Raw genomic sequence first — 24,229 nt, forward strand, 5'->3', positions numbered from 1 at the left:
TATGCTTCAGCCGGTCTATCCAATTATTGCTTTATCTGAACACTATTGTACAACCTCAGTACATGCCAGGCAATGGTGCACTTTGGGGGTAATTTCATTGCTGTTGCGAATTGAGGGGGCCAGTTCGCACGCACAAAATCCCATAAATGATCTGCTTTTCTAACTGTTAGCGCTTTATTCTGCTTTGTCTTACTGTATCTGTAATGTTACATTTTGCATGGTATTACTGTTTACTTTTCACCCTCACGATGGAGTGAGATAAAGAATTGATCTGCGTGGCCGACCATGCTCTCTTCTCGCAGCTGCCATCAGGAAGAAGGTACAGGAGCCTCACTTCCCCTTAACTAAGGAAAGATGTGCTGACATTGGAGAGAGTTCAAAGGAGGTTCACGAAAATGATTCCGGGAGTGAAAGGTTTGTCATACGAAGACCGTTTGATGGCTCTGGGTCTGTACTCACTGGAATTAGAAGAATGGGGGGGGGGGATCTCATTGAAACCTATTGGATGTTGATAAAATGGATGTGGGAAGGACGGTCTCTATGGTGGGAGAGTCAAAGACCAGAGGACGCAGCCTCGGAATAGAGGGGCGTCCATTTAGAACGGAGATGGGGGGGAGGTTCTTTAGCCAGGGGGCAGTGAATCTGTGGAATTCGTTGCCACATGTGACTGTGGAGGCCAAGGCAGAGGTTGATACATTCTTGATTAATCAGCCCATGAAGGGTTACGAGAGAAGGCAGAAGATTGGGACTGAGAGGAAAAATGGATCAGCCTTGATGAAATGGCGCAGCAAGGTCGGTCGGTACAGTGGCTTAATTCTGCTCCTATATCTGATGTCATATCGTCTTATAAACCCTGCCTCTTTAAAATTCAAATCAAATTTTCACTTTTAACGTCGGGCACTTTGGAAACAATGATCCCAAGGTTATCCGCTCGATATTCCAGATGGGTCCTCTGAATAGACACGAACTAGTTGGAGAAAGGGCGGGAGTGGGAGGCGTTTCTTCTGCGTTCAAAGGGAAATTTCACATTTAATCAACTTTAAATGCAAAAGATCCCGACATTCCAGAGAGGTTTTCCAGAGTTCCGGCCATCAGACATCAGTTAAAACATTATATCAATTACATTAAGTGCAATTCATCTTCTTTACTATGTCCAAATTGGTCGCAGGTTTATCCACCCAAATGCACTTCAAAATGGAATTAAATGGCTCTATTGAACCGTGTGTGATGCCCCCAGCATGTTTTGAAGTACATTTAATATCAGTGTATGTTTACAGTATGCAACCTGAAATTCGCCCTCTTCACAGACATCCACGAAACAAAGAAACCCGATGGAACGATAGAAACATCGAAGCCCCGTAGACACCCCCTCCCCACCTGAGGGACATTTCCCAAATTCTTTAAAAGACCGTCACTGAGAGAGGAAGTTATCTAACTCTTGGGGACTGTTCCGCCATTTAGTGAAATCATTGCTACTCTGCACCTTAATTCCAGTTATCCTATATCTTTCAACACGGTGGGTGAACAAAAAATAACTAGTCGCAGACTAATAGTCTTTCAGACGATACAAAAGGTGATACCATCAGGCTGAAGCACAGCTTCTATCCCACCGTCAAAAACTATTGAATAGGCCTCTAGTAGGACAAGATAGACGAAACCTCACAATCCACCTTCTTGCACCTTATTGTCTGTACTGCATTCTCTCTGTACCTGTAACCCTTTATGCTATTATCGTTTCTCCTTGTACTGATGCGATGGAATGGTCTGTATGGATCAGTAGTGGCGCCTCGGGCAGTATCGGTGCCAGTTGCTTCGGGCAGATGGGGCTCGTCAGCCGTGGTCGGCAGCTCATCTAGAAGGAAAAACTCGGATCTCAAACCTCCGCTGCCTTGCGGCTGTACCCACTCCCGGGGGAGGCTTCGGTATAAATCCCGAGGGGAAAATCCGGAGCTGGGGTTCCTAAGGCAGTCCTACGTTGAATTCGACGCAGACTGGCAGCTCCTGCGACGCCGCTGGTGCCAAGCTGTATCGGTCTCCGCCGTCCCTTCGGATTCAGCAGCGGCGTGGAGGGGAGCGGCGGGGCGGGGGGCTTGCTACACGGGCAACAGCTTGCTCTCCATATCGTACTGACCCGGCTTGTGTATCTAGACAGCGAGGACGACCAACGGAGGTAATGGATAGCATACAAAACCATGTTATCAAAATTTAATTGCGGTTTGAAGGGAGTTCTATCAAAACTCAGACTGCAATAATGTTCATCACATTCATTCCTGAAATCCTAGTCTCTGTTATATGGACCCTGCCATTCAGATTTGGACTCTCCAAGCAGTGAAAAATATTTCTACCTAATTCACCAGCTTCTCTTGAAAGCTCGGTCAAACCACTTCTCGGTGTTTAAATTCCAGGGAATGCTATGCTAGTTTGTGTAACATTGACGATGTGCGTTAAAAGCATGTGCATAGTGGTTTGTTTGGAAAAACCATAGCTCTTGGTGGCTGAGACCGAGAGATGAAGGTGAGGTTCACCTACCCTTTTCACTGCCGTTCTGCTGTGGTGAGGACACCGGGTTCCGGTTTCTGGTGAAAGCGCTGATTAATTGCAAAGAGCCTGGTCTGTGATTCCTCGGCCTATAATATGGTACAAAACTGTTCATTTGAGAACATTTAGATCAAACTCAGTGAATTTTGAGTCTTAAAAATGTTGAGCATGCATAACGAAAAAAAAATCGCTTTAAATCGCGAAACGAGGAATAAATCTAATCATGTTATCAGGCTAATTTGGTTGGTACGGTAGCATAGCGGAGAGCGTAATGCTTCACAGCGTCAGCGACACGGGTTCAACTCTCGCCACTGTCTGTGAGCAGTTGGCGAGTTCTCCCGGTGACTGCGTGGTTTTCCCGAAGACGCACGGCGCAGTAGGTTAATTAGTCACATGGGTGAAATTGGGGCGCCGACTCTTTGGCCCGGAAGGGCCTGTTGCCGTGTTATACAGTATCTCTAAATAAATAATTATAATTTCGCCTTTCGCTTCTTTCACTCACCAGTCTTCAGGATCACAGTCTCTAAATCCTTTTGCAAATGGATTGCTTGCGATTTTTAGCTGTGTTATCTGGAGGAATTAAGATCAAATACTCCACGTCAATCAGGCCTTGATTTGAGAGCGGAACCTAATGTTCCACGCAATTTTAGGCGATGCTTTGACATCTGTAATTTTCCGGCATAAATAAACGCGCTCATCTTAATATTTTATGAATAAAACATTAAAATATTTTGCGACACACAAAATACTGGAGGAACTCAACAGGTTAGGAAGCACTTATGTAAATTTAATAAACAGTCGACGTTTCGGGCCGAGACCCTTAATCCGGACTGGAAGGAAGGGAGAAGATGCCAGAATGGTGCGGCACGGTAACGTAGTGGTTAGCATAACACTTTACTGTACCAGTGACCCGGGTTCAATTCCCATCACACAGTAGTGTAGTGGTTAGCACAACGCTTTACAGTACCAGTGACCCGGGTTCAATTCCCATCACACGGTAGTGTAGTGGTCAGCACAACACTTTACAGTACCAGTGACCCGGGTTCAATTCCCATCGCGCGGTAGTGTAGTGGTTAGTACAACACTTTACAGTACCAGTGGCCCAGGTTCAATTCCCACCGCTGCCTGTAAGAAGCTTGCACGTTCTCTTCGTGACCGCGTGGGTTTCCTCCCACAGTCCAAAGTCGTGCAGGTTGGTACGTTAATTTATCATTGTAAATTGTCCCGTGATTAGGTTAGGACTAAACTGGGGATTTGCTGGGCGGCGCGGCTCGAAGGGCCGGAAGGACTGAATCTCAATAAAGACAGTAGTGACATTTAATTAATGCATCTTATCTTGCAATGAGTGACTTGATTGTTTTTCAGCGTGTTAAAACAAACGGCAAATCGACAACTACTTTGGTTATTAGGCGTTGTTATTTAAAATGGGAGCAGCATGTTATAAATCCTGCTGATATATGTGAGTGTGTCACAGTCTATAAAACAAAGGTTGCTAACTTTCGGTCAGTTCTAATTGGCTCAGTTGTCGCTTTGTTCCTTGTGCACCCCAAGAACGGGCCAGAGCGGCGTCTAAACGAATGTAGAAGAAATAGCGTAATAATCGCATCTCGCGACATGCTCTTGTACAGAAATGATCCGGCGCGAAATGTTCTATTGTTGTTAATTCATTGCTAAAATATGTTCCCTGTAAATGTCCGGAATGGCTGTAAAGAAAACTTTAATCCGTTATTGACAGTTGCAGACGGAAAGGTCAACGGATGGAAGGCAGAGGATATGGCAGACAGACTCAGAACAGCTGCTCTCGGACATCAGGACCATGGCAGGAGTGTTACACATCGGTATTACATTAGAAAAAGAAACCCACAACTGAAACAGATTTAAAGCCATGGCCGGCAATGAGAGATCTCTTCATATTTTTGTTCAAACTTTGAAGGATTGCCATTAAAAGTGGAAAGCGGCCCATTTGTAACTGAGCCGCGCCACCTTTGATTGACACTTCTCGCTGGGGTACTTGTTTTGGTTTTAAAAAAATACCGGAGCCTTGGATTTACACAGATAATTGCATCCCAGTGGGTTTTAGGAAGTTTTCTATAGTCAGAATTGCAGGTCGCGAGTCCTTGAGGTAGCTGCACGGATTTAGATCTGAAATCCCTAAACTCTCAGGTTCCAGGCTGCCCCGTTGTGAATGAATCGAGCAGATGTCGTGGAATGAAGGGTACGCTGCTCCCCTGATACCTTCCCAAACAGACTTTAACTCTCAAACGGCAAGCGGGAGCTGCCAGTTTAAAGCCGCCTTTTTTTAACAAAAAAGCTGCTTCATGGTCGGAGCTCCCTGTAATCAGGGTTCACGCATGCCAGGAAGATATATACAACAGATGACAGTATGATTTAGCGCGAAGATCCGAAGGCATGACAGTGTCGACACGTCCACATACTTCAATTTTATATGCACTGAGCTACCAACACATGAATTCTATTGCTCTAACTTTTTCCCCATCGCTGCTTCGACACGCCTTATGCCGAAGCCGTAGATTTAAAGCAGGGCCATCAATTTAATTTGCCACTCTGGTAGTTTGCAGATGAGCTTTTTATATGTAAGAATTTTGCGAATTACTCCACTCAGTACACTGCGAGCGGCTCATTGCCACAAGATCACCGAAGCACTGGCGTTAATAAAATAAAAGCACGCATATGCATTCTAATTGTTCGAGTAACGCCTGCAATTTGCGGCAGGGACTCAGTCCTGATGACGGGTCTCGGCTCGAAAAGTCGACTGACTATTCATTTCTATAGATCAGGGTTTCTGGACGTTTTTTATGCCATGGACCCCTTTGTCAGTCTGGTGAAACCTGGGAGCCTTCTCAGAATAACGTCTTTAAACATATAAAATAAAATACACAGGATTACAAAAGAAACCGATTATATTGAAATGTATGTATCAAAATATTTAAAAAAACAAATAATTGAAGGAACACGCACAAAATGCTGGAGGAACTCAGCAGGTCAGGCAGCATCTATGGAGAGGAATAAACAGCCGAGCATTTCCATAGAAGATGCCCGACTTGCTGAGTTCCTCCAGCATTTTGAGTGTGTGTTGCTTGGGACGTTCAGCACGAGCAGACTTCCTCGTATAAATAATTGAAGGAAATGCCAAATTTCAGTTCGAGGTTAGTGAAAATTAGATGTAAATTTTCCCATCTAAGTTCACGGAACCCTTGGAATCTGTCCACGGAACCCAGGTTAGAAAGCCCTGCTGGAGATGCTGCCTGACCTTCTGAGTTCCACCAGCATTTTGTTGAAATGGTTGAAGATTTATTTATTATTGAAGTACGTATGCAGTATACAACTCTGAGATCCGTCCTCTCCAGCTAGCCAGATAGCCACGAAATAAGGAACACCATGGAGTCGTTCACAGAAAACCATCAACTCCCCCATCAGCGCAAAAAAAAAACCAAATTGCGCAAAACGGGAACATCAAACTCCACCGCACGCTGAAAAAACAAATCCGCAAACGGTAAGAACATCAACACCCCCCCCACCGCAGAAAAAAACTAACCGATTGCGTCAAACGGCGACACGATCATCAAACCAACCTCCTCCCTCCCACACCGCGAAAAAAACTGCGCAAACGGCGAAAAGTACCTCAAACTCCAACCCCGCAGAAAACAACAAATCGTGCAAACGGCGCGATTTATACCCGTTGCTCTGGAGTTCCAGGATCTGCAGAATCGTTTGAGTTTATAGCTTTCTAAATATTAGTAAGACAATGCAATGGGAATACCTTCCACCAAGAATATTTCAGAACTGCTCAGATAGTTTTAAATGTGCAGAATTTCCGAAATAACTGGCGACATTGTTATTAACAAGCGAACGCATGTTAATTCAAAACTGACGTGCGATAGGTTGTGTCCAAATCCGGGTTTAAAAAGCAATAAATTGCTGATAGTTTCCAGATTGCTCTAGATCACTGACGGCTTTGAAGAGTGTAGTCTTGCAAATCCCACAGGCCGGCGGTACGGGGACAGATGATGACCCCCATAATGAATTACAACACCCGTTAAATACACGTACCCGGTGGTTCTGATACGCCGTGACCGCCGTAAATCTGGTCTCCTCAAACAGAAATGTTTTAAAATTCTCCTCGGCGTACTTCTCGCTGTCTTTCCTCGGGTCAACGTAAACGACGTGAAACCGCGGCTGGTATCTGTGCATCGAGTTTAGGATAATCTGCGTAAGAAAGAACACGAAATAGGTTATATGAAGATCTTACGGCTCAGAAAAAAAAAAGCCATTCGTCCTATCGTGGGAGTGCCGGACCTTTCGTTGCCTTAATTTAACAGATCTTTTAATAGAGGCTCGTCGGGTGCTCAGTAGACAAGGGAGGCAGCTTCATCCAGCAATATCATGAGTCGATATTAGGGTGGCCGTGTTTCCTATAGCGGGAGAGTCCAGGACCCGAGGACACGGTCTCAGAATGTAATGCCGCCCCTTATCAGAACCGAAATGAGGAGGGTGATGAATCCTTGGAATTCATTGCCACAATCCGGTGTGGGGGCCAAGTCATCGGGTATATTTAATGTGGAGGCCGGTAGGTTCTTGGTTAGCCGGGCGTCAAAGGTTAGAGGGAGAAGTCGGAAGAATGAGGTTGAGAAGGAAAATAAATAAACGATGGTGGAATGGCGGAGTAGACTCATTGGGCTGAATGGCCTAATTCTGCTCCTATGTCTTATAAAAGTCATAGAGTCCTGGAACACTGTAGCACGGAAGCAGGCGATTCGGCCCTTCTAACCTGTGCCGAACTACTAATCTGCCTATCCCCATCGACTTGCATCCGGACTACAGCCCTCCACGCCCCTCTCATCGGTGTGCCCATCCAAATTTCTCTTCAATGTTGAAATCGAGCTCTAATCCAACACTTGCGCTGGCAGCTCTCAACATCCTCTGAGTGGGTGAGATCCCGCTCATGTTCCCATTAAACAATTTGCCTTTCACCCTTAACCCATGACCTCTAGTTCCAGTTTCACCCGACCCCAGTGGAAAAAAAGCCTAGTCTTATGATCTTCAATCTATGCCACCCCAAAGTAACAATAATGGAAACCGAACGTAAATCATCAACCTACTTACATGCCCGTTGTCATCCAATAAATTATTGGTTAGTTTTAGCTTGTCAAAAGAGACAATTTGTTTCATCCATTGAGCGCCCTTGGCTGGGGAATCGGGGTGGTAATGAACTCGACCGGGAGTCGCTGGATCTGCTTTCCCGGCGACCAGCCAGGAGGAACTGTGAAAAGCATACCTGGGGAGAACAAGAATGAATAAATCCCCACAGCAAATAAACAGCGAAGGCTGGGCAAGTTATTTACTGAACGCAAAATATATAAACTTCGTTTTTCGTCCATTGGCGTGGAGCATGCAGCGAACATCGGAGTGTTTACTCCTGTTCCTCAGTAGCATGCCAGAAAATGAATTCAATAGTAAAGGGACAACGCAGGTTCACACGGCTTAAATCGTATGCCCCAGTTAGGGAATTAAAACGTTTCTGATGTGAACATGTATATGTCCATACAGAAAGCTCCGCTGACATGACAGGTTAATTCTCTATCCTCTCTCACAGATGCTGCAGGACCTGCTGTCTGTTTCAGTTTTTACTGTTTCTATTCTGTATATGGAATGGCTGGCTGGCTGTCTGTCAGCGTTTTGTATGCGTTTCCGTGTTCCTGTCTCCGTCTGTGTGTACTGGTGAGTTTTCATTTGCGTAAGTGTATGTGTATGTGACTCTCTGTGATTCTGCATTTGTCTGTGTAAGTGTGCCTGCCTGAGTTTGTCTGCGTGTATGTGTCTGCGTTGTGCGTGCCTGTGTGTCTATGAATCTGCGTTTGTGTGCGTATGTGTGCATGTATGTTTGCTTTGTGTGTGACGCAGTGTGTCTGTGAGTCTGTGTTTGTGTACGTATGCGAGTGTGCGCGCGCCAGTCTGCGTTTCTGTGTTCGCGTGTGTGTGTGTGTGTGTGTGCGTGTGTGTCTGTGTACATGCGTGGCTAAATCTGTGTGTGTGTGTTTGTGTGTATGTGTGAGTGAGTGTGTGTGTGTGTGTGAGAGTGAGTGTGTGTGTGTGAGAGAGTGAGTGTGTGTGCATGTGTGCGTGTGTGTCTGTGTACATGCGTGGCTAAATCTGTGTGTGTGTGTGTGTGTGACTGTGTGTGTGAGAGTGAGTGTGTGTGTGTTTGTGTATGTGTGAGTGAGTGTGTGTGTGTGACTGTGTGTGTGAGAGTGAGTGTGTGTATGTGTTTGTGTGTATGTGTGAGTGTGTGTGTGTGTGACTGTGTGTGTGAGAGTGTGTGTGAGTGTGTGTGTGTTTGTGTGTATGTATGTGTGAGTGAGTGTGTGTGTGTGTGACTGTGTGTGTGAGAGTGAGTGTGTGTGTATATGTTTGTGTGTATGTGTGATTGAGTGTGTGTGTGTTTGTGTGTATGTGGGAGTGAGTGTGTGTGTGTTTGTGTGCGTGCGTGTGTGTGTGCGTGACTGTGTGTGTGACTATGTGTGTGTGTGTGTTTGTGTGTATGTGTGAGTGAGTGTGTGTGAGTGTGTGAGAGTGAGTGTGCATGTGTGAGTGTGAGTGAGTGTGTGTATGAGAGTGAGTGTGTGTGCATGTGTGTGTGTGTTTGTGTGTATGTGTGAGTGAACGTGTGTGTGTGTGTGTGACTGTGTGTGTGAGTGAGTGTATGTGTATGTGTTTGTGTGTATGTGTGTGAATGTGCGTGCGTGTGTGTGTGTGTGTGTGCGTGACTGTGTGTGTGTGTGTGTGTGTGTGTGACTGTGTGTGAGTGAGTGTGTGTGTATATGTTTGTGTGTATGTGCGATTGAGTGTGTGTATGTGTGTGTGTGTTTGTGTGTGCGTGTGTGTGTATGTGTGTGTGTGTGTGTGTGTGTGTGTGTGTGTGTGTGTCCGTGGCACCTGCACCTTTGAAACCAGCTCCAAGTTGACGTTTCGGGCTGAGACCCTACGGTAGGACTTGAGAGAATTATGTGAGGGAGTTGGAAGAAGCAGTGTATATTTCTGGAAACGTTGCTAACGTTGTGAGCGAGAGCGACGTCTTCCTCATTAGAAGTGTTTAGTTAAGGTAAAATCAGTGGAAATGTATTAATGGTGGTGGTGGTGGGGCGGGGCGAGGGGGGGGCGTTGTTCTCCGCACCTCCATTTCTATTCGGAAACAAGATACACTACAGCCAAGCATGTAGACGGGGTTACGCAATGGATGATTTGGTCACTTAGGTCTGGGGAGGGAATAAATTTCTTGTGCATCTTTGGAATTGTCTGGCCCAAGAAACCGGGAGAAATCTTTTTCTTATACTCGAAAATTGGAGGAGAGGTTTGGACACTGGGATTTAGAGGATTGGCGGGGCATGGGAGGTGAGGTGACTCCGGCGTGACGCTTTCTCCGAGGGCACTGATAATATGGGCGCTGAGCATTTTGAGCATTTAAAAAATATGATCAAGCGCGCACACACACACACACACACACACACACACACACACACAACACTACTTTATATTGCTTCAGACTCTAAAAGGCCAAGGGCGCTTTTCAAACACGTTATTGAAGATCGGTTGTGGATGGAGTGTAGTGGAAAACTTTATTTTAACAGCGGTCTGTTGATTATTTTGCGTAGAACCTCACGATATAAATATGAACCAATAAATCACTGGGCGCTCTGTTTAACATTTCCTTTATGATGCTCAATACCATTTCAAACAGCTTTTGGTCCTGGGTGACAATCATCGTGATAAAACGTGGAGTAGACCCTTCCGGCCTTTCGAGCTGCGCTGCCCAGCAACCCCCGATTTAACAGCAGCCTAATCACAGTGCAATTAACCAACCGGTAGGTCTTTCGACTGCGGGAGCACCCGGAGGAAACCTACGCGGTCACTGAGAGAACGTACGAACTCCTTACAACAGCGGCGGGAATTGATCCCGGGTCGCCGTACTGTAAAGCGTTGTGCTAACAATTGCGCTCGCGTTCCGCCCCTTTATGTGAATAAACAGATTATGTCTAAAAGGGCGCTATCTATGACGCACATTGATTATCCACGCAAATTCAACGTAAATCTGTTTCCCGGTTCCATCTTTAGTATCCGTTATTTTGGTGGAATTACCTCAGTAAAAGGGAACTAGCGGATTTGGGTTTGGTTACAAGATAGATCAAGCAAGATAAACAACTGCTATAAAATATCTCTTCGAGAGGAATTGATAGTGCGAAGTACTGCATTCACGTCTCAATACTTGTATCATCTAAGCAGAACAAGATACTTGTATGAATGAATAATCTTAGATAAGAAAGATAAAAGGCCAAAGTTCATTGGCAATATCACAAGCTACAGTCTCTAAGACTTACACCGCCGGCTTAGAACTCATATCTCTATACTGCTGGTTGGGCGTTTCTTGATCGAAGCAGTAACAACGTAATCCGCCGCCTGACTATTAAAACTACATCTCACTACGAGGCAACGCACACAAAATGCTGGGGGAACTCAGCAGATCAGGCAGCATCTATGGAAGCGAATAAACAGATTTCGGACTGAGTCTCTTGATCAGGATGCACAGTGGGGTTAGGAGGCGGCGGAGGGAGAGTAGATGAATCAATTTAGAGCAGGGGTTCCCAGCTTGCGGCCCACTGATCTCTCGGTTAATTGTAGATGTTCATGGCTGGGAACCCCTGATTTAGAGGGTGTCCCATATATAGAACATATGAGGTGCGTTGGCGTATATATTCTACCGGAACGTCCTGAACTCTGTAATATTTTCTCAAGGTTTTGTTACCCCCGCGAGAATGTCCAACTAATACCGCTGCACCGCCTTTGCTAAAAGCATATCGCTTTTCTGTCCTGTTATCATCTCTCCCTTAAAGTAACGTCGATAAAGTTTGATTTTACTTGCCGGTATCTTTTATCATCGACCGGTACAAAGTCCATGAGTAGCATGTAGTCAGCCATGGGATCCATCCCGAAAAGCTTCACTTGAAAAGTCGGGAACATTCTCCTGTGAACAGGGAAAAAGAGCGAGTTGGTTAAACTTCGGCAGAAAATAATTTAACGAAGCCCTAACGCTGCGAGAATCGACTCAACTCGCCGACATCCGGGGCAATTCCACCTTCATTCGCCCTTTCTGCCGACTTCCCGGCTAATACCGGGGCGGCACGATAGTGCAGAGCGCAGTGGTCAGCACAAGGGCTTTGCGCTACCAGCAACTCGGGTTCAATTCCCGCAGCTGCCTTTAAGGAGTTTGTACTTTCTCCCCGTATGCGCGTGGGTTTCCTCCGGGTGCTCCGGTTTCCTCCCACAGTCCAAAGACATACTGGTTAGTAAATTAATTGGGCATTGCAAATTGCCCTGTGATTAGGCTAGGATTAAATCGGGGGATTTCAGGGAGACGTGGCTGGAAGAGACGGAAGGGCCTCTTTCGCGCTGTATCTCAATAAATAAATAGGTACATATTTCTAGAAGCTCAGCTTATTTCTCTGCCGTAGTCCTCTACGACTCTATGTAGTACAATCGTCCGTAATTGCTCCATGAAGCAATAACGGGCTCTTCGCTCTGGGACTTCTGCCACTTGGGGCGACGTACACTCACGGTCACGTCCACGGAATAATACCCCAAGGAAGTACAGAATGCTCTGCCCCAGCGCTCCGCTCCTCTAGCAGGAACCAACGATGGGATCAACAAGAGCGACTCAGCATGAGATTGGAGACTTCTCTAACGTTAAGTCAAAACACAGCACAATAAAAAAAATCACAATGCTTCCAGCACAGACGTGAAAAAATAGAAAGCCTTGTGGCAATCAAACACTCCCGAAGATTAATAATAATAACTATTTTGTGGACCATTTCTCATACAAACGATGTAGTTGAAAGTGCTTTACAAAGGGATAAAGTGCAAACACGAAAATAGAAGGCAGAAAGATGTTATTTAAAAACAATGTTAAATACAGGTTTTGAGCTGACGGTTAAAATTGTCAACCGACTCCGCATCCCTTATTGTTCTAGGTATAAAATTCCACATTAAGGAACGTTGTTCAGTAAAGCTGTTCTACCGATTACTTTTTGAGGAAGATTGTTCAAATTTGAAGTACTTTATGCAGAATCGGACATGATTTAATTCGAATTCAATTATGAGGATTTAACACAAATTTGACTGTGGTTACCTACAATTTTGATGTACAGGAGATAAGTAATTCTACAATAAAACGGGACGATCAATGAAATAACACCGGGAGGTGAATCATTAAAAGTGAGAGAATGCAGTGCTAGTTACTGCAACACAATATTAAATGAATAATGAATATCTTTTGTTTCGATTCAACGTTCGGTCAGTTACCCTCCCGCCTTAAATTTAGAAACAATTTAGGGATTTTCTATTTTGGTCTCTGGTTTAAATGCAAATAAAATCCAACCAGACCAAATGGAAGTTGCTGTGGCTAGTTATCTGGGAGTTATGCAGATACTTTGATACCTCTCGCACCAAGCTATGATCCCAAAGTGTCTCTTTCTGTCTTAGGAACAGAACCGCGTTAACTAAGCGGCAGTGGTTGTGACTAGGTGCGCAAAAGCACACGCGCGTGTGTGAATTTATATATTTACACTCGTGTGTAAGGTGTGGTGGGATCTCTGTGCAAATACGTGAATGCATAGGGGTGCTTGGATGCGTTGGCGTGTGCATGAAAATCGGCACAATTATTTTCTTAAATTTCCACATCAGCTAAAACACTAATTTAGAATAACTAGATCTCAACTCTGTCAGAAGCCTTGGAGGAACATTTTAACCTGGTCAGCGGCATCTTATGGAATGAAACGGGGGGAGATTTCAAACCGCAGTCACGCTTCACAAAGCGAAACCTTGAGCTGCAGAGCATTCTATTTCACAGCTAAATTTACTATATATTTATTATAATATAATTCTCGTCTATTGAAGTAAACGAAATGCACACATGCCAGGAAATGAAGCGTGTTCCTATTAAAGGGAAACGGAATGCAATAGCGTGAGAGGTGGCCTGTTTTTTTTGGTTGTGACATTCCGCGCATTAATTTTACGCCTGGGTTACATACAAGGACACCTTTTAAGGTCTCCATTTCTAGCGAAGGTTATATTATTCGACAGTATTCACTATGATGACCCTTCCTTGTTTCTTGCTAAACATCGTGGTTGCCACACAGTGTCTCGGAGCGGACAGCGTCCTCTCCCGAACTTTGTGGGGCCTGGTGATGATTTAAAACCGTTCACTAAAGTTTCATATTGGACTTGAATTTAATTGAGAGCAATAAGGGCCGCTCCAATCTCGCTGAGTCGTTTTGGAAACTGCGATCGACAACAGCACGGTGTTTACCACAGACACAAGTTCTGGGACAAAGATCCCAACTTGATTTGATCTCCTTTCTTCTTGACTAGTTTTAATAGTCCTCCATTGCAGTCTAAAAATGCCCTGGTATTTATATCCAAACAGGTCTCATTAATCTCGTCGCGTTTATAGTCTACACTCCTCCCGATTGAGCCTTTCCCGGGAACAAGATACAGTATACGAAACGTTCATTATTACCTTTTGTTTGGTTAGAGCAGCAGCCTTTAAAATGAAAAACTCTCTCTCCCTCTCTCCACCTTATCTGTATTTCTCCCCCCCAACACACACACACACACACACACACACGCACACACACACACACACCACGAAACGAACTGTTACCTTTTCTGGTTTCATCACAGGCCGGCTTAGACCTACGCTCACCCGTCCACTGAGAAGGACAAAGGCCTCTGTGCGCGATTTTAAAATGAGGCTCACAATGAATACTAATTTACAATTTCTAAAATTATGATAGGAATTCGGATTATTTAAAATTAACATATCATTTTTTTAATGAATCGATTTGTTTGAAATTATAAACACGAGAAAATCTGCAGATGCTGGAAATCCAAAGCAACGCGCACAAAATGCTAGAGGAACTCGGCAGGTCAGGCAGCATCTATGTTTCGGGCCGAGTCGTCGACTGTTTACTCTTTTCCATAGATGCTGAGTTCCTCCAGCATTTTGTGTGTGTTGCTTTGAAATTGTACCTGTTCTTGGATTCGGCCAGGTATTTTTTGCTTTCTCGAAGTACATTTATTATCAAAGTATGTATATTGCATACAACCTTGAGATTCATTCTCTAGTATGTTACATAGCTCCTGTCAAACGAAACTTGAAGCAGACGCGCCGCAGCGAAGGATAACTTGACACCCGGTTCATCGTTTTAAGAACCAGGCGAAGAGCTCAGTAACTTCCTCATGATCGTATTTTGAAATCATATGATACATGGGCAATGCATGGGTATGTGCGGTCGCAATGGCATACACACCCACATGCGTACAAACACGCATACACACATACGAATGTAAATGGGAATGATATTAGGCCGACATACACACACGAAATGTGTGCGAGTGTATCAGATTACGATCTCGCTGAACCCAACCTTAATGTCTAAAACCACGTTTCAGTCTCACTTTCGGGTTTATTTTACCAGGCTTTTCAAAGCGGCTGGCAGCAACGAGATAATCAGTTACACGCCAGGAAGGGGATTGGTTACCTTACTCCCCAACCCTTATTAGGAGATTAAAAAATTCAAGGCCTCACTTCCACAAACTGGAACAGTAAAGAATTTTATTCTGAGATTATCTTTTTTTAAATTGAAAGTAGCCTGAACCATACCCAGAAAGAGGAATTTTAACAGGTCATTGTCCGTCCTATGCACGGTCAGTGGCCGAATCATTCCAAAACAAGCTCACACGCTCCTACAATCCATTTTCTATTCTGTCTGCGAGGATCTCGCGTAGAGCTGCCTGAAAAAGGGTCTGAGAGGTAGCTGGTCAATTGAAGATACATTTTAAAAAACAACGGTAACTTTACCTGTGTAACATCATGATTAATTAAAAACTCAGTCGAATAGGGCTGATCATGTGTCAGGCTGAATGTACGTAAGCTACCGTATATCGGACAGCCGGCCTCTGCATTATATAGATATATGTTCCTGTTCACTCCTTGCCATGGTATAGTGATTGCTGTTTATAGCAAGGATCTCTAAATACAAAAGCAGAACAGACTGGTGTAATACCACCATGCACGTTCTCTAGAAACGTACAAGGAACTAATCTGAAATGAGCGTACCGGCAAAGAACGGAGTTAGGCTGCTTTACTGTTGGGGGTAAGATTTAATATCAATTCAGTGTTAATCTTTACAGCTCTCCACCTCGTCGATAACACCATTTTCTACTGATCAAATGGACAAGGAGAGTGCAGGACACTCCTCTCAGTGGGCTCGCTTGAAAATAATGTGTTTTACCCGAGTCAGATCGTTCAAGGCCGTGCGCTGCTTCCCTTATGACGCTCGTAAAATACTCTTAAAAATGACCGACCGTGTTTAGTTTTAATTTCTGCGGTGCAATGCCGCTCAAATGGGTTTAGATTCAGGGACTATTGTTTATCAAGTTACTTTAAATCAAAGTTATTATACTAGTGTATTTATAATATACTATTTTGTAGTATATAGTCAAATATATGTATGTAAATATTATGTTATACTATTTTATACATATATTACCCACACTCTGGTCGAGATCTTAAACTACATCGATAAAGTGGCACGATCCCACCCTCTAGGGAAACCTACAGTAATTCTGTTATTAAATTTAATGTTCTGGTGTCCTGTTCACCGATTCCTCCCGTCTTAAAATTAATTAGACTCTTAATTAGACTTCAACTTACAACCTTCTGTTTCACGGTCTTGTGCACGCCGTTAATTTTTAACAGGTTATTGAAGCTATCAACATCGGCAAGTTTTAAAATCAACAGATTATATGCAGGCACCAGCAAAATATTTAGTCTGTTAGTAATTTATAAACCTCTTACAGAACTGCAGATATTTTTGATGCGAACACCACAGTAATGTTATTTTCATCCCGCGTCCCTTTGCCTGACTCACTGCAGGATCGCGGTAGACAAGGAATGTTGGAGTCTGAATTCAGACCTTTAATTCAGATGGTGTATTTGCCAAACTTATCTCTGCCCCGGTGCCTGTGGCGTGCTCCAACAATAGGAGCCACAGGTCAGGCGCGGAACAGCGCAATGCCCTGCTATTATCTGACTTCGGAATCTCCCAGGTAGAAGATGTCGCTCGCTTGACATTCCCTCTTAAACAGTGAAGAGTTAAAGAGAGGGAGAAAAGAAAATTAAAGAAAAACACAGTTTGGCATCTAATTAAGTAACATAAGGCTGCTTTTTAAACCGACGGTGATTAGAGTTCACCGCGTGGTAATCGGTCACCGTCGCACCGGTTTTCATACATAAAGTTACTAATCAGCCGGCAGTTTTAAGGGGTGGGTGTCGGCAATGTTACGAGCGAAGTCCCATCGTTAAACCGTGTGCACTTTGCATTTTCAGTCCCATCTAACTCTCTCTCTCTCTCTCTCTCGCTGTTGCTTCCCTTAACGCGCAAAGCGAGGCCCATGTCTAATTTAGAACTTCAGAGTTAAAGCCGCCACGGACTTAAATAAGTATCGATAACCGAATGGAGGCTAGCAAACGAGTTTAACGGAAAGGGATCCGTTAACGATTCTGTTTTAAAACCCTTAAATTAACGCGCCGGACTTTAAATTGGCCGAGATCACCAATGAAATGTATCCAGCCGAAATGTTAAGATATTTGCAGACACCGGGGCAATACTTACACAGCTAAAATTGCGCCTCACGCAGAGAGAGAGAGAGACAGAGAGAGAGAGTGAGAGACAATGTATGGGGAGGGGGGAGATTTTCCCTCAAGTTACATTTGGAAGAGAAAGATTTGCATTCGGAAATGTAGAACGAACCGCAGACAATGTAAAATATGGCGGCTGCGAGTTTAATAAGCTTCCCAGCTTCTTACCTTCCCGCTTTGGTTACTATCATTTCGGTGCCGAGCTGGTTAAACTCATCCCACAGAGCTTTCATCTCCAGCTGTACGGTGATGTTGACCACCTTCGGGTTCTTTTTGACCGGCGCTTTGCCGGGCACGGCGACTGAGCCGCAGTTGGAAGAAGGGCCGGTGTCTGCCTCGGAGGACGCTGCCGAGCCGCTGCTCCCGAAACCGCCGTAGCTGCCGTGCTGTGCGCCCGGGCACGACTCGTAATGCGCTTCGTGGCTGTAGGCGCCGGGGTCGCCGGGTGAAGGCGAGAGGTGATAACCGCCCGACGAGCTGAGGCTGCTAATGCTGTTGGCCGTGAAAGCTGCGACATCACAAAAGTGGGAGAGTTGAGTTAGCCAAGGGCTGGAGATAGCCGATATCATTTCCCCAAGTTATCCCTCGCTTTTCCGAGGCGCTTTAAATAAATAGATCAGTTCTTTCTCCCTCCTCCTCGCTTCCCTCTCTGACTCTCCAAGTTTCTCCTGCGGTGCGAAGGGCTGTTTGGCTCCGTGCTATCGCACTGCGCGCTAAGCTGCTCTTCCTGGGAGTTCTTATCTTAAACGGTGTGTGTCTCCTTCGCCATGGAACCGGCTCCCTTTCCACCACCGTCCCCTCTCCCTCCCCTGCTCAGATAAAGACAGGTAATGTGAATTTCCTCGCTCCGGGGACGTGGTCTGATTGACAAAGCGGCGCGCTGCTTTTTTTTAATGCTCGCTCTGACACCCATGACTTAAAGTGGGGGTGGGGTTGGTGGTCGGGAGGTGGGGGGTGATAATGGACTTCTCTCACATCTCACACACACACACACAGACAGACAGACAGACAGACAGACAGACACACACACACACACACACACACACGCAAAAGAGTTAAACAATGAAGACCCAGTTTGCACTGGAAACCTCTTCAGACGGTTACAAACTAAATTAGTACATAAGTTATATTGTTTTACCATTCAGGCAAACCGAAACCGACAGTGGTTTAAAAGGAACCTGTTTTACCTGTATCCGTGACGGGGAGGGCGCATATCGACAATTTAAGATTACATTTAAAATAACACGAGAGAAAAAAAACAACTTTAACTGATCGATGACACGGGATTCGAACTCGGTGATTACTAGAGCTGCTAGTGTACAAGGCGGGCTCGACTTGTAAGTTACGCAATCCGAGCAGGAGACGTGAGCAAGTAGGGTTCTCGCGAACCCGGCTTTCTCGCACCCGTGAGGATATTTTTTAACAAATAGAAGAATTTTGCAATCGGTTACCTTCCATATCTTTAGTTACGGTGCTGAAATGCATCCTACTGCAAGTTAGATTGAGCTGGGCGTGCTTGCCGAGGGCAGTACTTTGCAGAATCTCTTCGTTTCCTGGTTGTTCGGCCGCTGAAATCAGAGAGGCAATTCTAAACGCAGTCGCTTTGGGAGAGAGAGCGCTGCTTTCGTCCATAGGAGAAGTGTTCTAACAGCGCTGGAATCTCCCCCTTCCTTCCTGTTCTCCGCTCCAACACTGAAAACGAACAGAACGGACCCGAGTTTAATTCTGTTTCAGCCACAAATCTCGCAGTTGTTTTAAAGAAATTCTCTCTGCTAGATTTATTTTAACAAGATGTGGGGCCTCTGGCCGGGTATTCGATACTTTATTTTTTCTTTACATTTTCTCCAGTTAGTTTTCCCTCTCTTTCGCGGGAGGGGTCTCTGTTATTAGTTCCAATTGTGTTAGCCGATTCATGGAAAAGGTGCCCTCATTATTTTTGTGGGAAGAGGGTGTTTTAGCAGCCGTTCTTTTCCCCCATCCCCCTCCCTACACGGCTTCCCCATTCACAGTGACTTTGGGTGATGTCACACGAAACTGGCAAAGTCAAATGATCCGGCTACTGGGAGGCAAAAATGTCAAAACTGACGGCTCCCCTCCCGCCCTCTGCACCCTACCCGTGCCCTGCTGCGAATGTGGTTTACACGTGATCCTTCATTCGAGCAGGGCGCTGTCAATCAGAGAGGGACATTCTCAATACTGCCAGAAGACAGCGAGGGAGCGAGAGAATGTGCGGCAGAGCCGACCTTATTGAATCTACGGACCCTATGATTAAACTTCAGTGGTGTTTAACGGGGTGCATCGTCTCCAAACACTGGAATAGAGGGCAAGTTAGGAAAGAGATATTTTAAAACCACTCTTCTAGACACGGGAACTCATTAAAATTTAGACGTTTACAAATGCGGAATTAGTAGAGTTTGATGTAAACGGCAGAGTGAGCGGTGTAAAATACCAAAGTTCAAAGTAGATTTATTATCAAAGTACATATATGCCACCATATATATTTTCTTGCGGTCATACACAGTAAATCCAAGGAACACAATAGAATCAACGAAAGACTGCTCCCAACAGGACGGACAAACAGCCAGTGTACAAACGACAGCAAACTGTGCAAACACGCAAATTATAAATAAACAAATAAATAAATAAATATGAAGAACATAGTTCTTGAATCTCTGGTTCAGGAGCCTGGTGGTTGAGGGGTAATACCTGTTCCTGAACCTGGTGGTGTGATTCCTGAGACTCCTGTACCTTCTTCCTGATGGCAGCAGTGGGAAGAGAGCATGGCCTGGATGGTGGGGGTCCCTGATGATGGATGCCGCGTTCCAGCTACAGCGCTCCGCGTAGATGTGCTAAATGCTGGGAAGGGCATTACTTTTTGTAGGACTTTCCGTTCAAGGGCATTGGTGTTTCCATACCAGGCTGTGATGCGACCAATCAATGTACAATCCACCATACATCTATAAAAGTTTGTTAAAGTTTTTGATGGCGTGTCGAATCTTCGCAAACTGTCGTGCTTTCTTCGTAATTATATTTACGTGCTGGGCCCAGGACCGGTCCTCTGAAATGGTAACACCGAGGAATTTAAAGGTGCTGACCCTCTCTACCTCTGATCTCCCGATGAAAACTGCTCACGCACCTCGTGTTTCCACGTCCTGAAGTCAATAATCAGCTCCTTGGTCTTGCTGACATTGAGTGGGAGGTTGTTGTTGTGGCACCTCTCAGCCAGATTGTCATGCTCCCTCCTCTGTGCTGATTCTTTACCACCTTTGATTCGGCCAACGACGTTGGTGTCAGGAAACTTGAGTGTGGCATTGGAGCTATGCTAACCCTCAGAGGTCACGCGTATAAAGCGAGTAGAGCAGGGGACGAAGCCAACAGCCTTGCCGATGGAGATTGCGGAGGAGATTTTTTTTTGCCAATCCGAACTGACAGAGGTCTGCAAATGAGGAAATCAAAGACCCAATTTCACAAGGAGGTATGAAGCTTATCGATTAGTTTTGAGGGATGACAATATTGAACGCCGGGTTGCAATCGACGAGGCGCACCCTAATGTATTCATCTTTGCTGTCCAGATGTTCAGGGACTGAGCAAAGAGCTAATGAAATGGCATCTGCTGTGGACCTGCTGTGACGGTAGGCAAATTGTAGTGGATCCAAATCTAATCAGTACATATACTGACTCTATACAATGCAATATGACCAATATATCAACTAACTGTTTAGAACACTCTATACAACACTTAGACTTATTGCGTAGAACACAATAAACTACACTCACTGTGTCGAACATTATAAAAGCAGAACAGATGACCATGAAGAGGCATACAGTACTGAGATAGATCAGCTGGTCGAGTGGTCTCGCAACAACAACTTTTCATCCAGTGTCGGCAATGCCAAAAAATTGACTGTGGACCTCAGCAAGGGGAGGTCGGGAGAACATGCATCACTCTACATTGACGGGCCAGCGATGGAAAGAATGAGCAGCTTCAAGTTCCTGGGTGTCAACAGCTCAGAGGATCTATCCGGTGTCCATCAGATTCCTGCACCCACAAAGAAGGCATGCTAGTGGCTCTAATTTGTTGGGAGTTCGAGAAGATGTGGTATGTCACCAAGGACACTTACAGATTTCTACGGATGTACGGTGGTGGAGAGCATCCCAACTGCAGAGCCGCGTGGTAAGGAGGCTCCAATATACAGCCAGCTACAGCACGGGCTCAACCCTCCACAGTAGAGGAACACAAACTTTTTTATTCCATGGACACTTAGCATTAACCGAGAAGACCCGAAGCTAGGAATCCCCGAAGTACAGGAGCCTGAAGACACAAACTCACAGATTCGGAAACAGCTTCGTCTCTCTGCCCTTATAGTTCTGAATGGTTCGTGAACCCATGAACGCGACCTAGTTATTCCTTCTTCTTTAGGCTATTTATTTGTTTTATTGATTTACAATATTTTGTACAATTTCACATTATATAAGACAACGATAATAAAACCTGATTCAAATTCAGATTGAGATTCGACACATTCTCACACACTAGACAGTAGGGCGCCCGGTTAGCACAACGCTTTACTGTACGAGCGACACGGATTCAATTCCTACCGCTGCCTGTAAGGAGTTTGTATGTTCGTCCCGTGACTACGTGGGTCTCCTCCGGGCGTTCCGGTTTCCTCCCATATTCCAACAGCCTACCGATTGGTAAATTAATGGGTCATTGTAAAATGCCCCGTGATTAGGCTCAGATTAAAGCGGGGATCGGCGCCGCTCGAGAGGCCTACTCCATGCTCAATGCCAATAAACAAACAAATAAATAAATAAATAAATAAAACATAACACTTATTGGTTAAGCACTGTTTAACTAATACATATGCTAACTGTGTAGAGCACTGCAACTAGTGCAGAGGACAATCGTAAAGAATACTGTCACCAGTGCACACACTGTTAGTGCAGAACACTGTAACAATTACATACACTAAGAATTACATTCACCAACACCAAAGACACTCGCGAATTTCTACCGATGTACGGTGGAGAGCATTCTAACCGGCTGCATCACCGTCTGGTATGTTGGGGTGGTGGAGGTGGTGGGGGGCGCTACTGCAGAGGATACAAGTAACCTTGTAAACTTAGCTCCATCATGGGCACTAGCCCTGTAGTATGCAGGATATCTTCAGGGAGTGATGCCTCAAAAAGGCAGCGTAGACCTTTAAGGACCCCCGTCACTCAGGTCATGCCTTGTTCTCATTGTTACCATCAGGAAGGTGGTACTGGAGCCTCAATGATTCAGGAACAGTTTCCTCCCTTCCACCATCAGAGTTCTGAATGGACACTGAAACCATGAACACTACCTCGCTACACACATCAAAGTTGCTGGTGAACGCAGCAGGACAGGCAGCATCTCTAGGAAGAAGTACAGTCGACGTTTCAGGCCGAGACCCTTCGTCAGGAACACTACCTCGCTACATTTTTTGCACTACCTATTTAATTTAACTATAATATATACGTGTGTGTATGTGTGTGTGTGTGTGTAAATATTTAAACGGTGAATTACAACTATACATCGACAGACAGACAGACACATGACTCTGATTCTGATTTTGAACACTGACGGATGCTGAATGCAGTACATGCACTTCCTGTGAAGGGCATTGCAAAAAATACTCGTATTAACTATGGAAAATAAAACAGCACATCATGAAATGGAAAGAATACTGTAACCAGTATATACAAAAAATGTGTGTAACAGCGTGACCAATACATAAACCTGCTGTGTAGAAGACTGGAACCAATATGTAAATATATTGTATAGAAAACTGTAAGTAGAATATATTGTACACTAACTCCGTAGAACATTAACTAGTACATACACCGTGTAGAACTCTATAACCAATATATGAACAGATTGTATAGAAAATTGTAACTAATACAGCAATACGGTAATTCTGTAGAGCACTGTAACCAGCACAGACATAGACCGTGTGGAACACTGCACCCAGTCAATATACTAACAGTGTCGAACACTAACTGGTACAGTATATACAATAGCTGTGTAGTACTATAACGGGTGTACACTTACTGCGTCAATGTAACAGTACAGACTTTCTATGCAGAACACTGCAACCACTAACTGTGTAGAATGCTGTGTGCTGTGTCGAACACTCTAACTAATACATACACTTTCTGTGGAGACTCTATATCCAGCACATATAATTGTTGTGTAGAGCACGGTAACCAGTACATACACCTCCTGCGTAGAACAGTACATATATCCTTGTACTCTCATGCCACTGTTTGAAAAAGGATGTTTGCAAAAGGCAGACAAATCTAGGCCGCTGCCAATGGTGGCAGACTGTTGGCAAGAATGCACATTTCCCTGGTTGGCGGTCAGTGGTGAGCAGTGAACTGCAGAGGTTGGTGTTGGGCCCGTAACTGGTCATGATATACATTAACGATTTGGAAGAAGGGACTGATTGTAACGTATCTAAGTTAGCTGATGGCACTGGATTGAGTGAAAAAGCAAACTATCCTAGAGAATCAGATATGTTAAGACCGTAAGTCAATAAGACCATAAGATATAGGAGCAGAATTCAGGCTATCGAGTCTGTTCCGCCATTTCATCATGGCTGATCCATTTTCCCTCTCACCCCAATCTCCTGCCTTCTCCCCATATCCCTTCATGCCCCATCTAATCAAGAATCTATCAACCTTAGAGATACCCAATGACTCGTCCTCCACAGCCACCTGTGGCAACGAATTCCACAGAATCTCCACTCTCTGGCTAAAGAAATTCCTCCTCATCTCCGTTCTAGATAGACGGCCCTCTATTCTGAGGCTGTGCCCTCTGGTCCTAGACTCCACCATCATAGGAAACATCCTCGGCACATCCACTCTATCGAGGTCTTTCAACATTCGATATGTTCC

At 44.9% G+C, this 24,229-nt stretch overlaps 1 protein-coding gene and 1 pseudogene across 4 annotated transcripts in view; both read right to left on the reverse strand.

Moving 5' to 3' along the window:
- The window catches only part of tbx1 (T-box transcription factor 1), a 37,621-nt gene that overhangs the window by 4,972 nt on the left and 8,420 nt on the right, over positions 1 to 24,229 (reverse strand). For 2 of the 4 annotated variants that reach the window (XM_072240876.1, XM_072240877.1), the window contains exons 2-8: positions 18,763 to 19,003; positions 17,480 to 17,819; positions 11,474 to 11,575; positions 7,663 to 7,834; positions 6,610 to 6,765; positions 3,041 to 3,108; positions 2,530 to 2,645 (exon numbers count right to left, since the gene is read on the reverse strand). In XM_072240876.1, the coding sequence (XP_072096977.1) occupies positions 2,530 to 2,645; positions 3,041 to 3,108; positions 6,610 to 6,765; positions 7,663 to 7,834; positions 11,474 to 11,575; positions 17,480 to 17,819; positions 18,763 to 18,943 (1,135 nt within the window). In that variant the 5' untranslated portion in view covers positions 18,944 to 19,003. Of the gene's footprint in view, positions 1 to 2,529; positions 2,646 to 3,040; positions 3,109 to 6,609; positions 6,766 to 7,662; positions 7,835 to 11,473; positions 11,576 to 17,479; positions 17,820 to 18,762; positions 19,004 to 20,017; positions 20,276 to 24,229 lie in introns of those variants that run through there. The other 2 variants (XM_072240879.1, XM_072240880.1) reach the window with 2 other exon arrangements.
- Positions 7,894 to 10,318, reverse strand: LOC140186407 (uncharacterized; annotated as a pseudogene).

The sequence above is a fragment of the Mobula birostris genome, chromosome 22 (assembly GCF_030028105.1).
Source record: "Mobula birostris isolate sMobBir1 chromosome 22, sMobBir1.hap1, whole genome shotgun sequence".
Taxonomy (NCBI): domain Eukaryota; kingdom Metazoa; phylum Chordata; class Chondrichthyes; order Myliobatiformes; family Myliobatidae; genus Mobula; species Mobula birostris.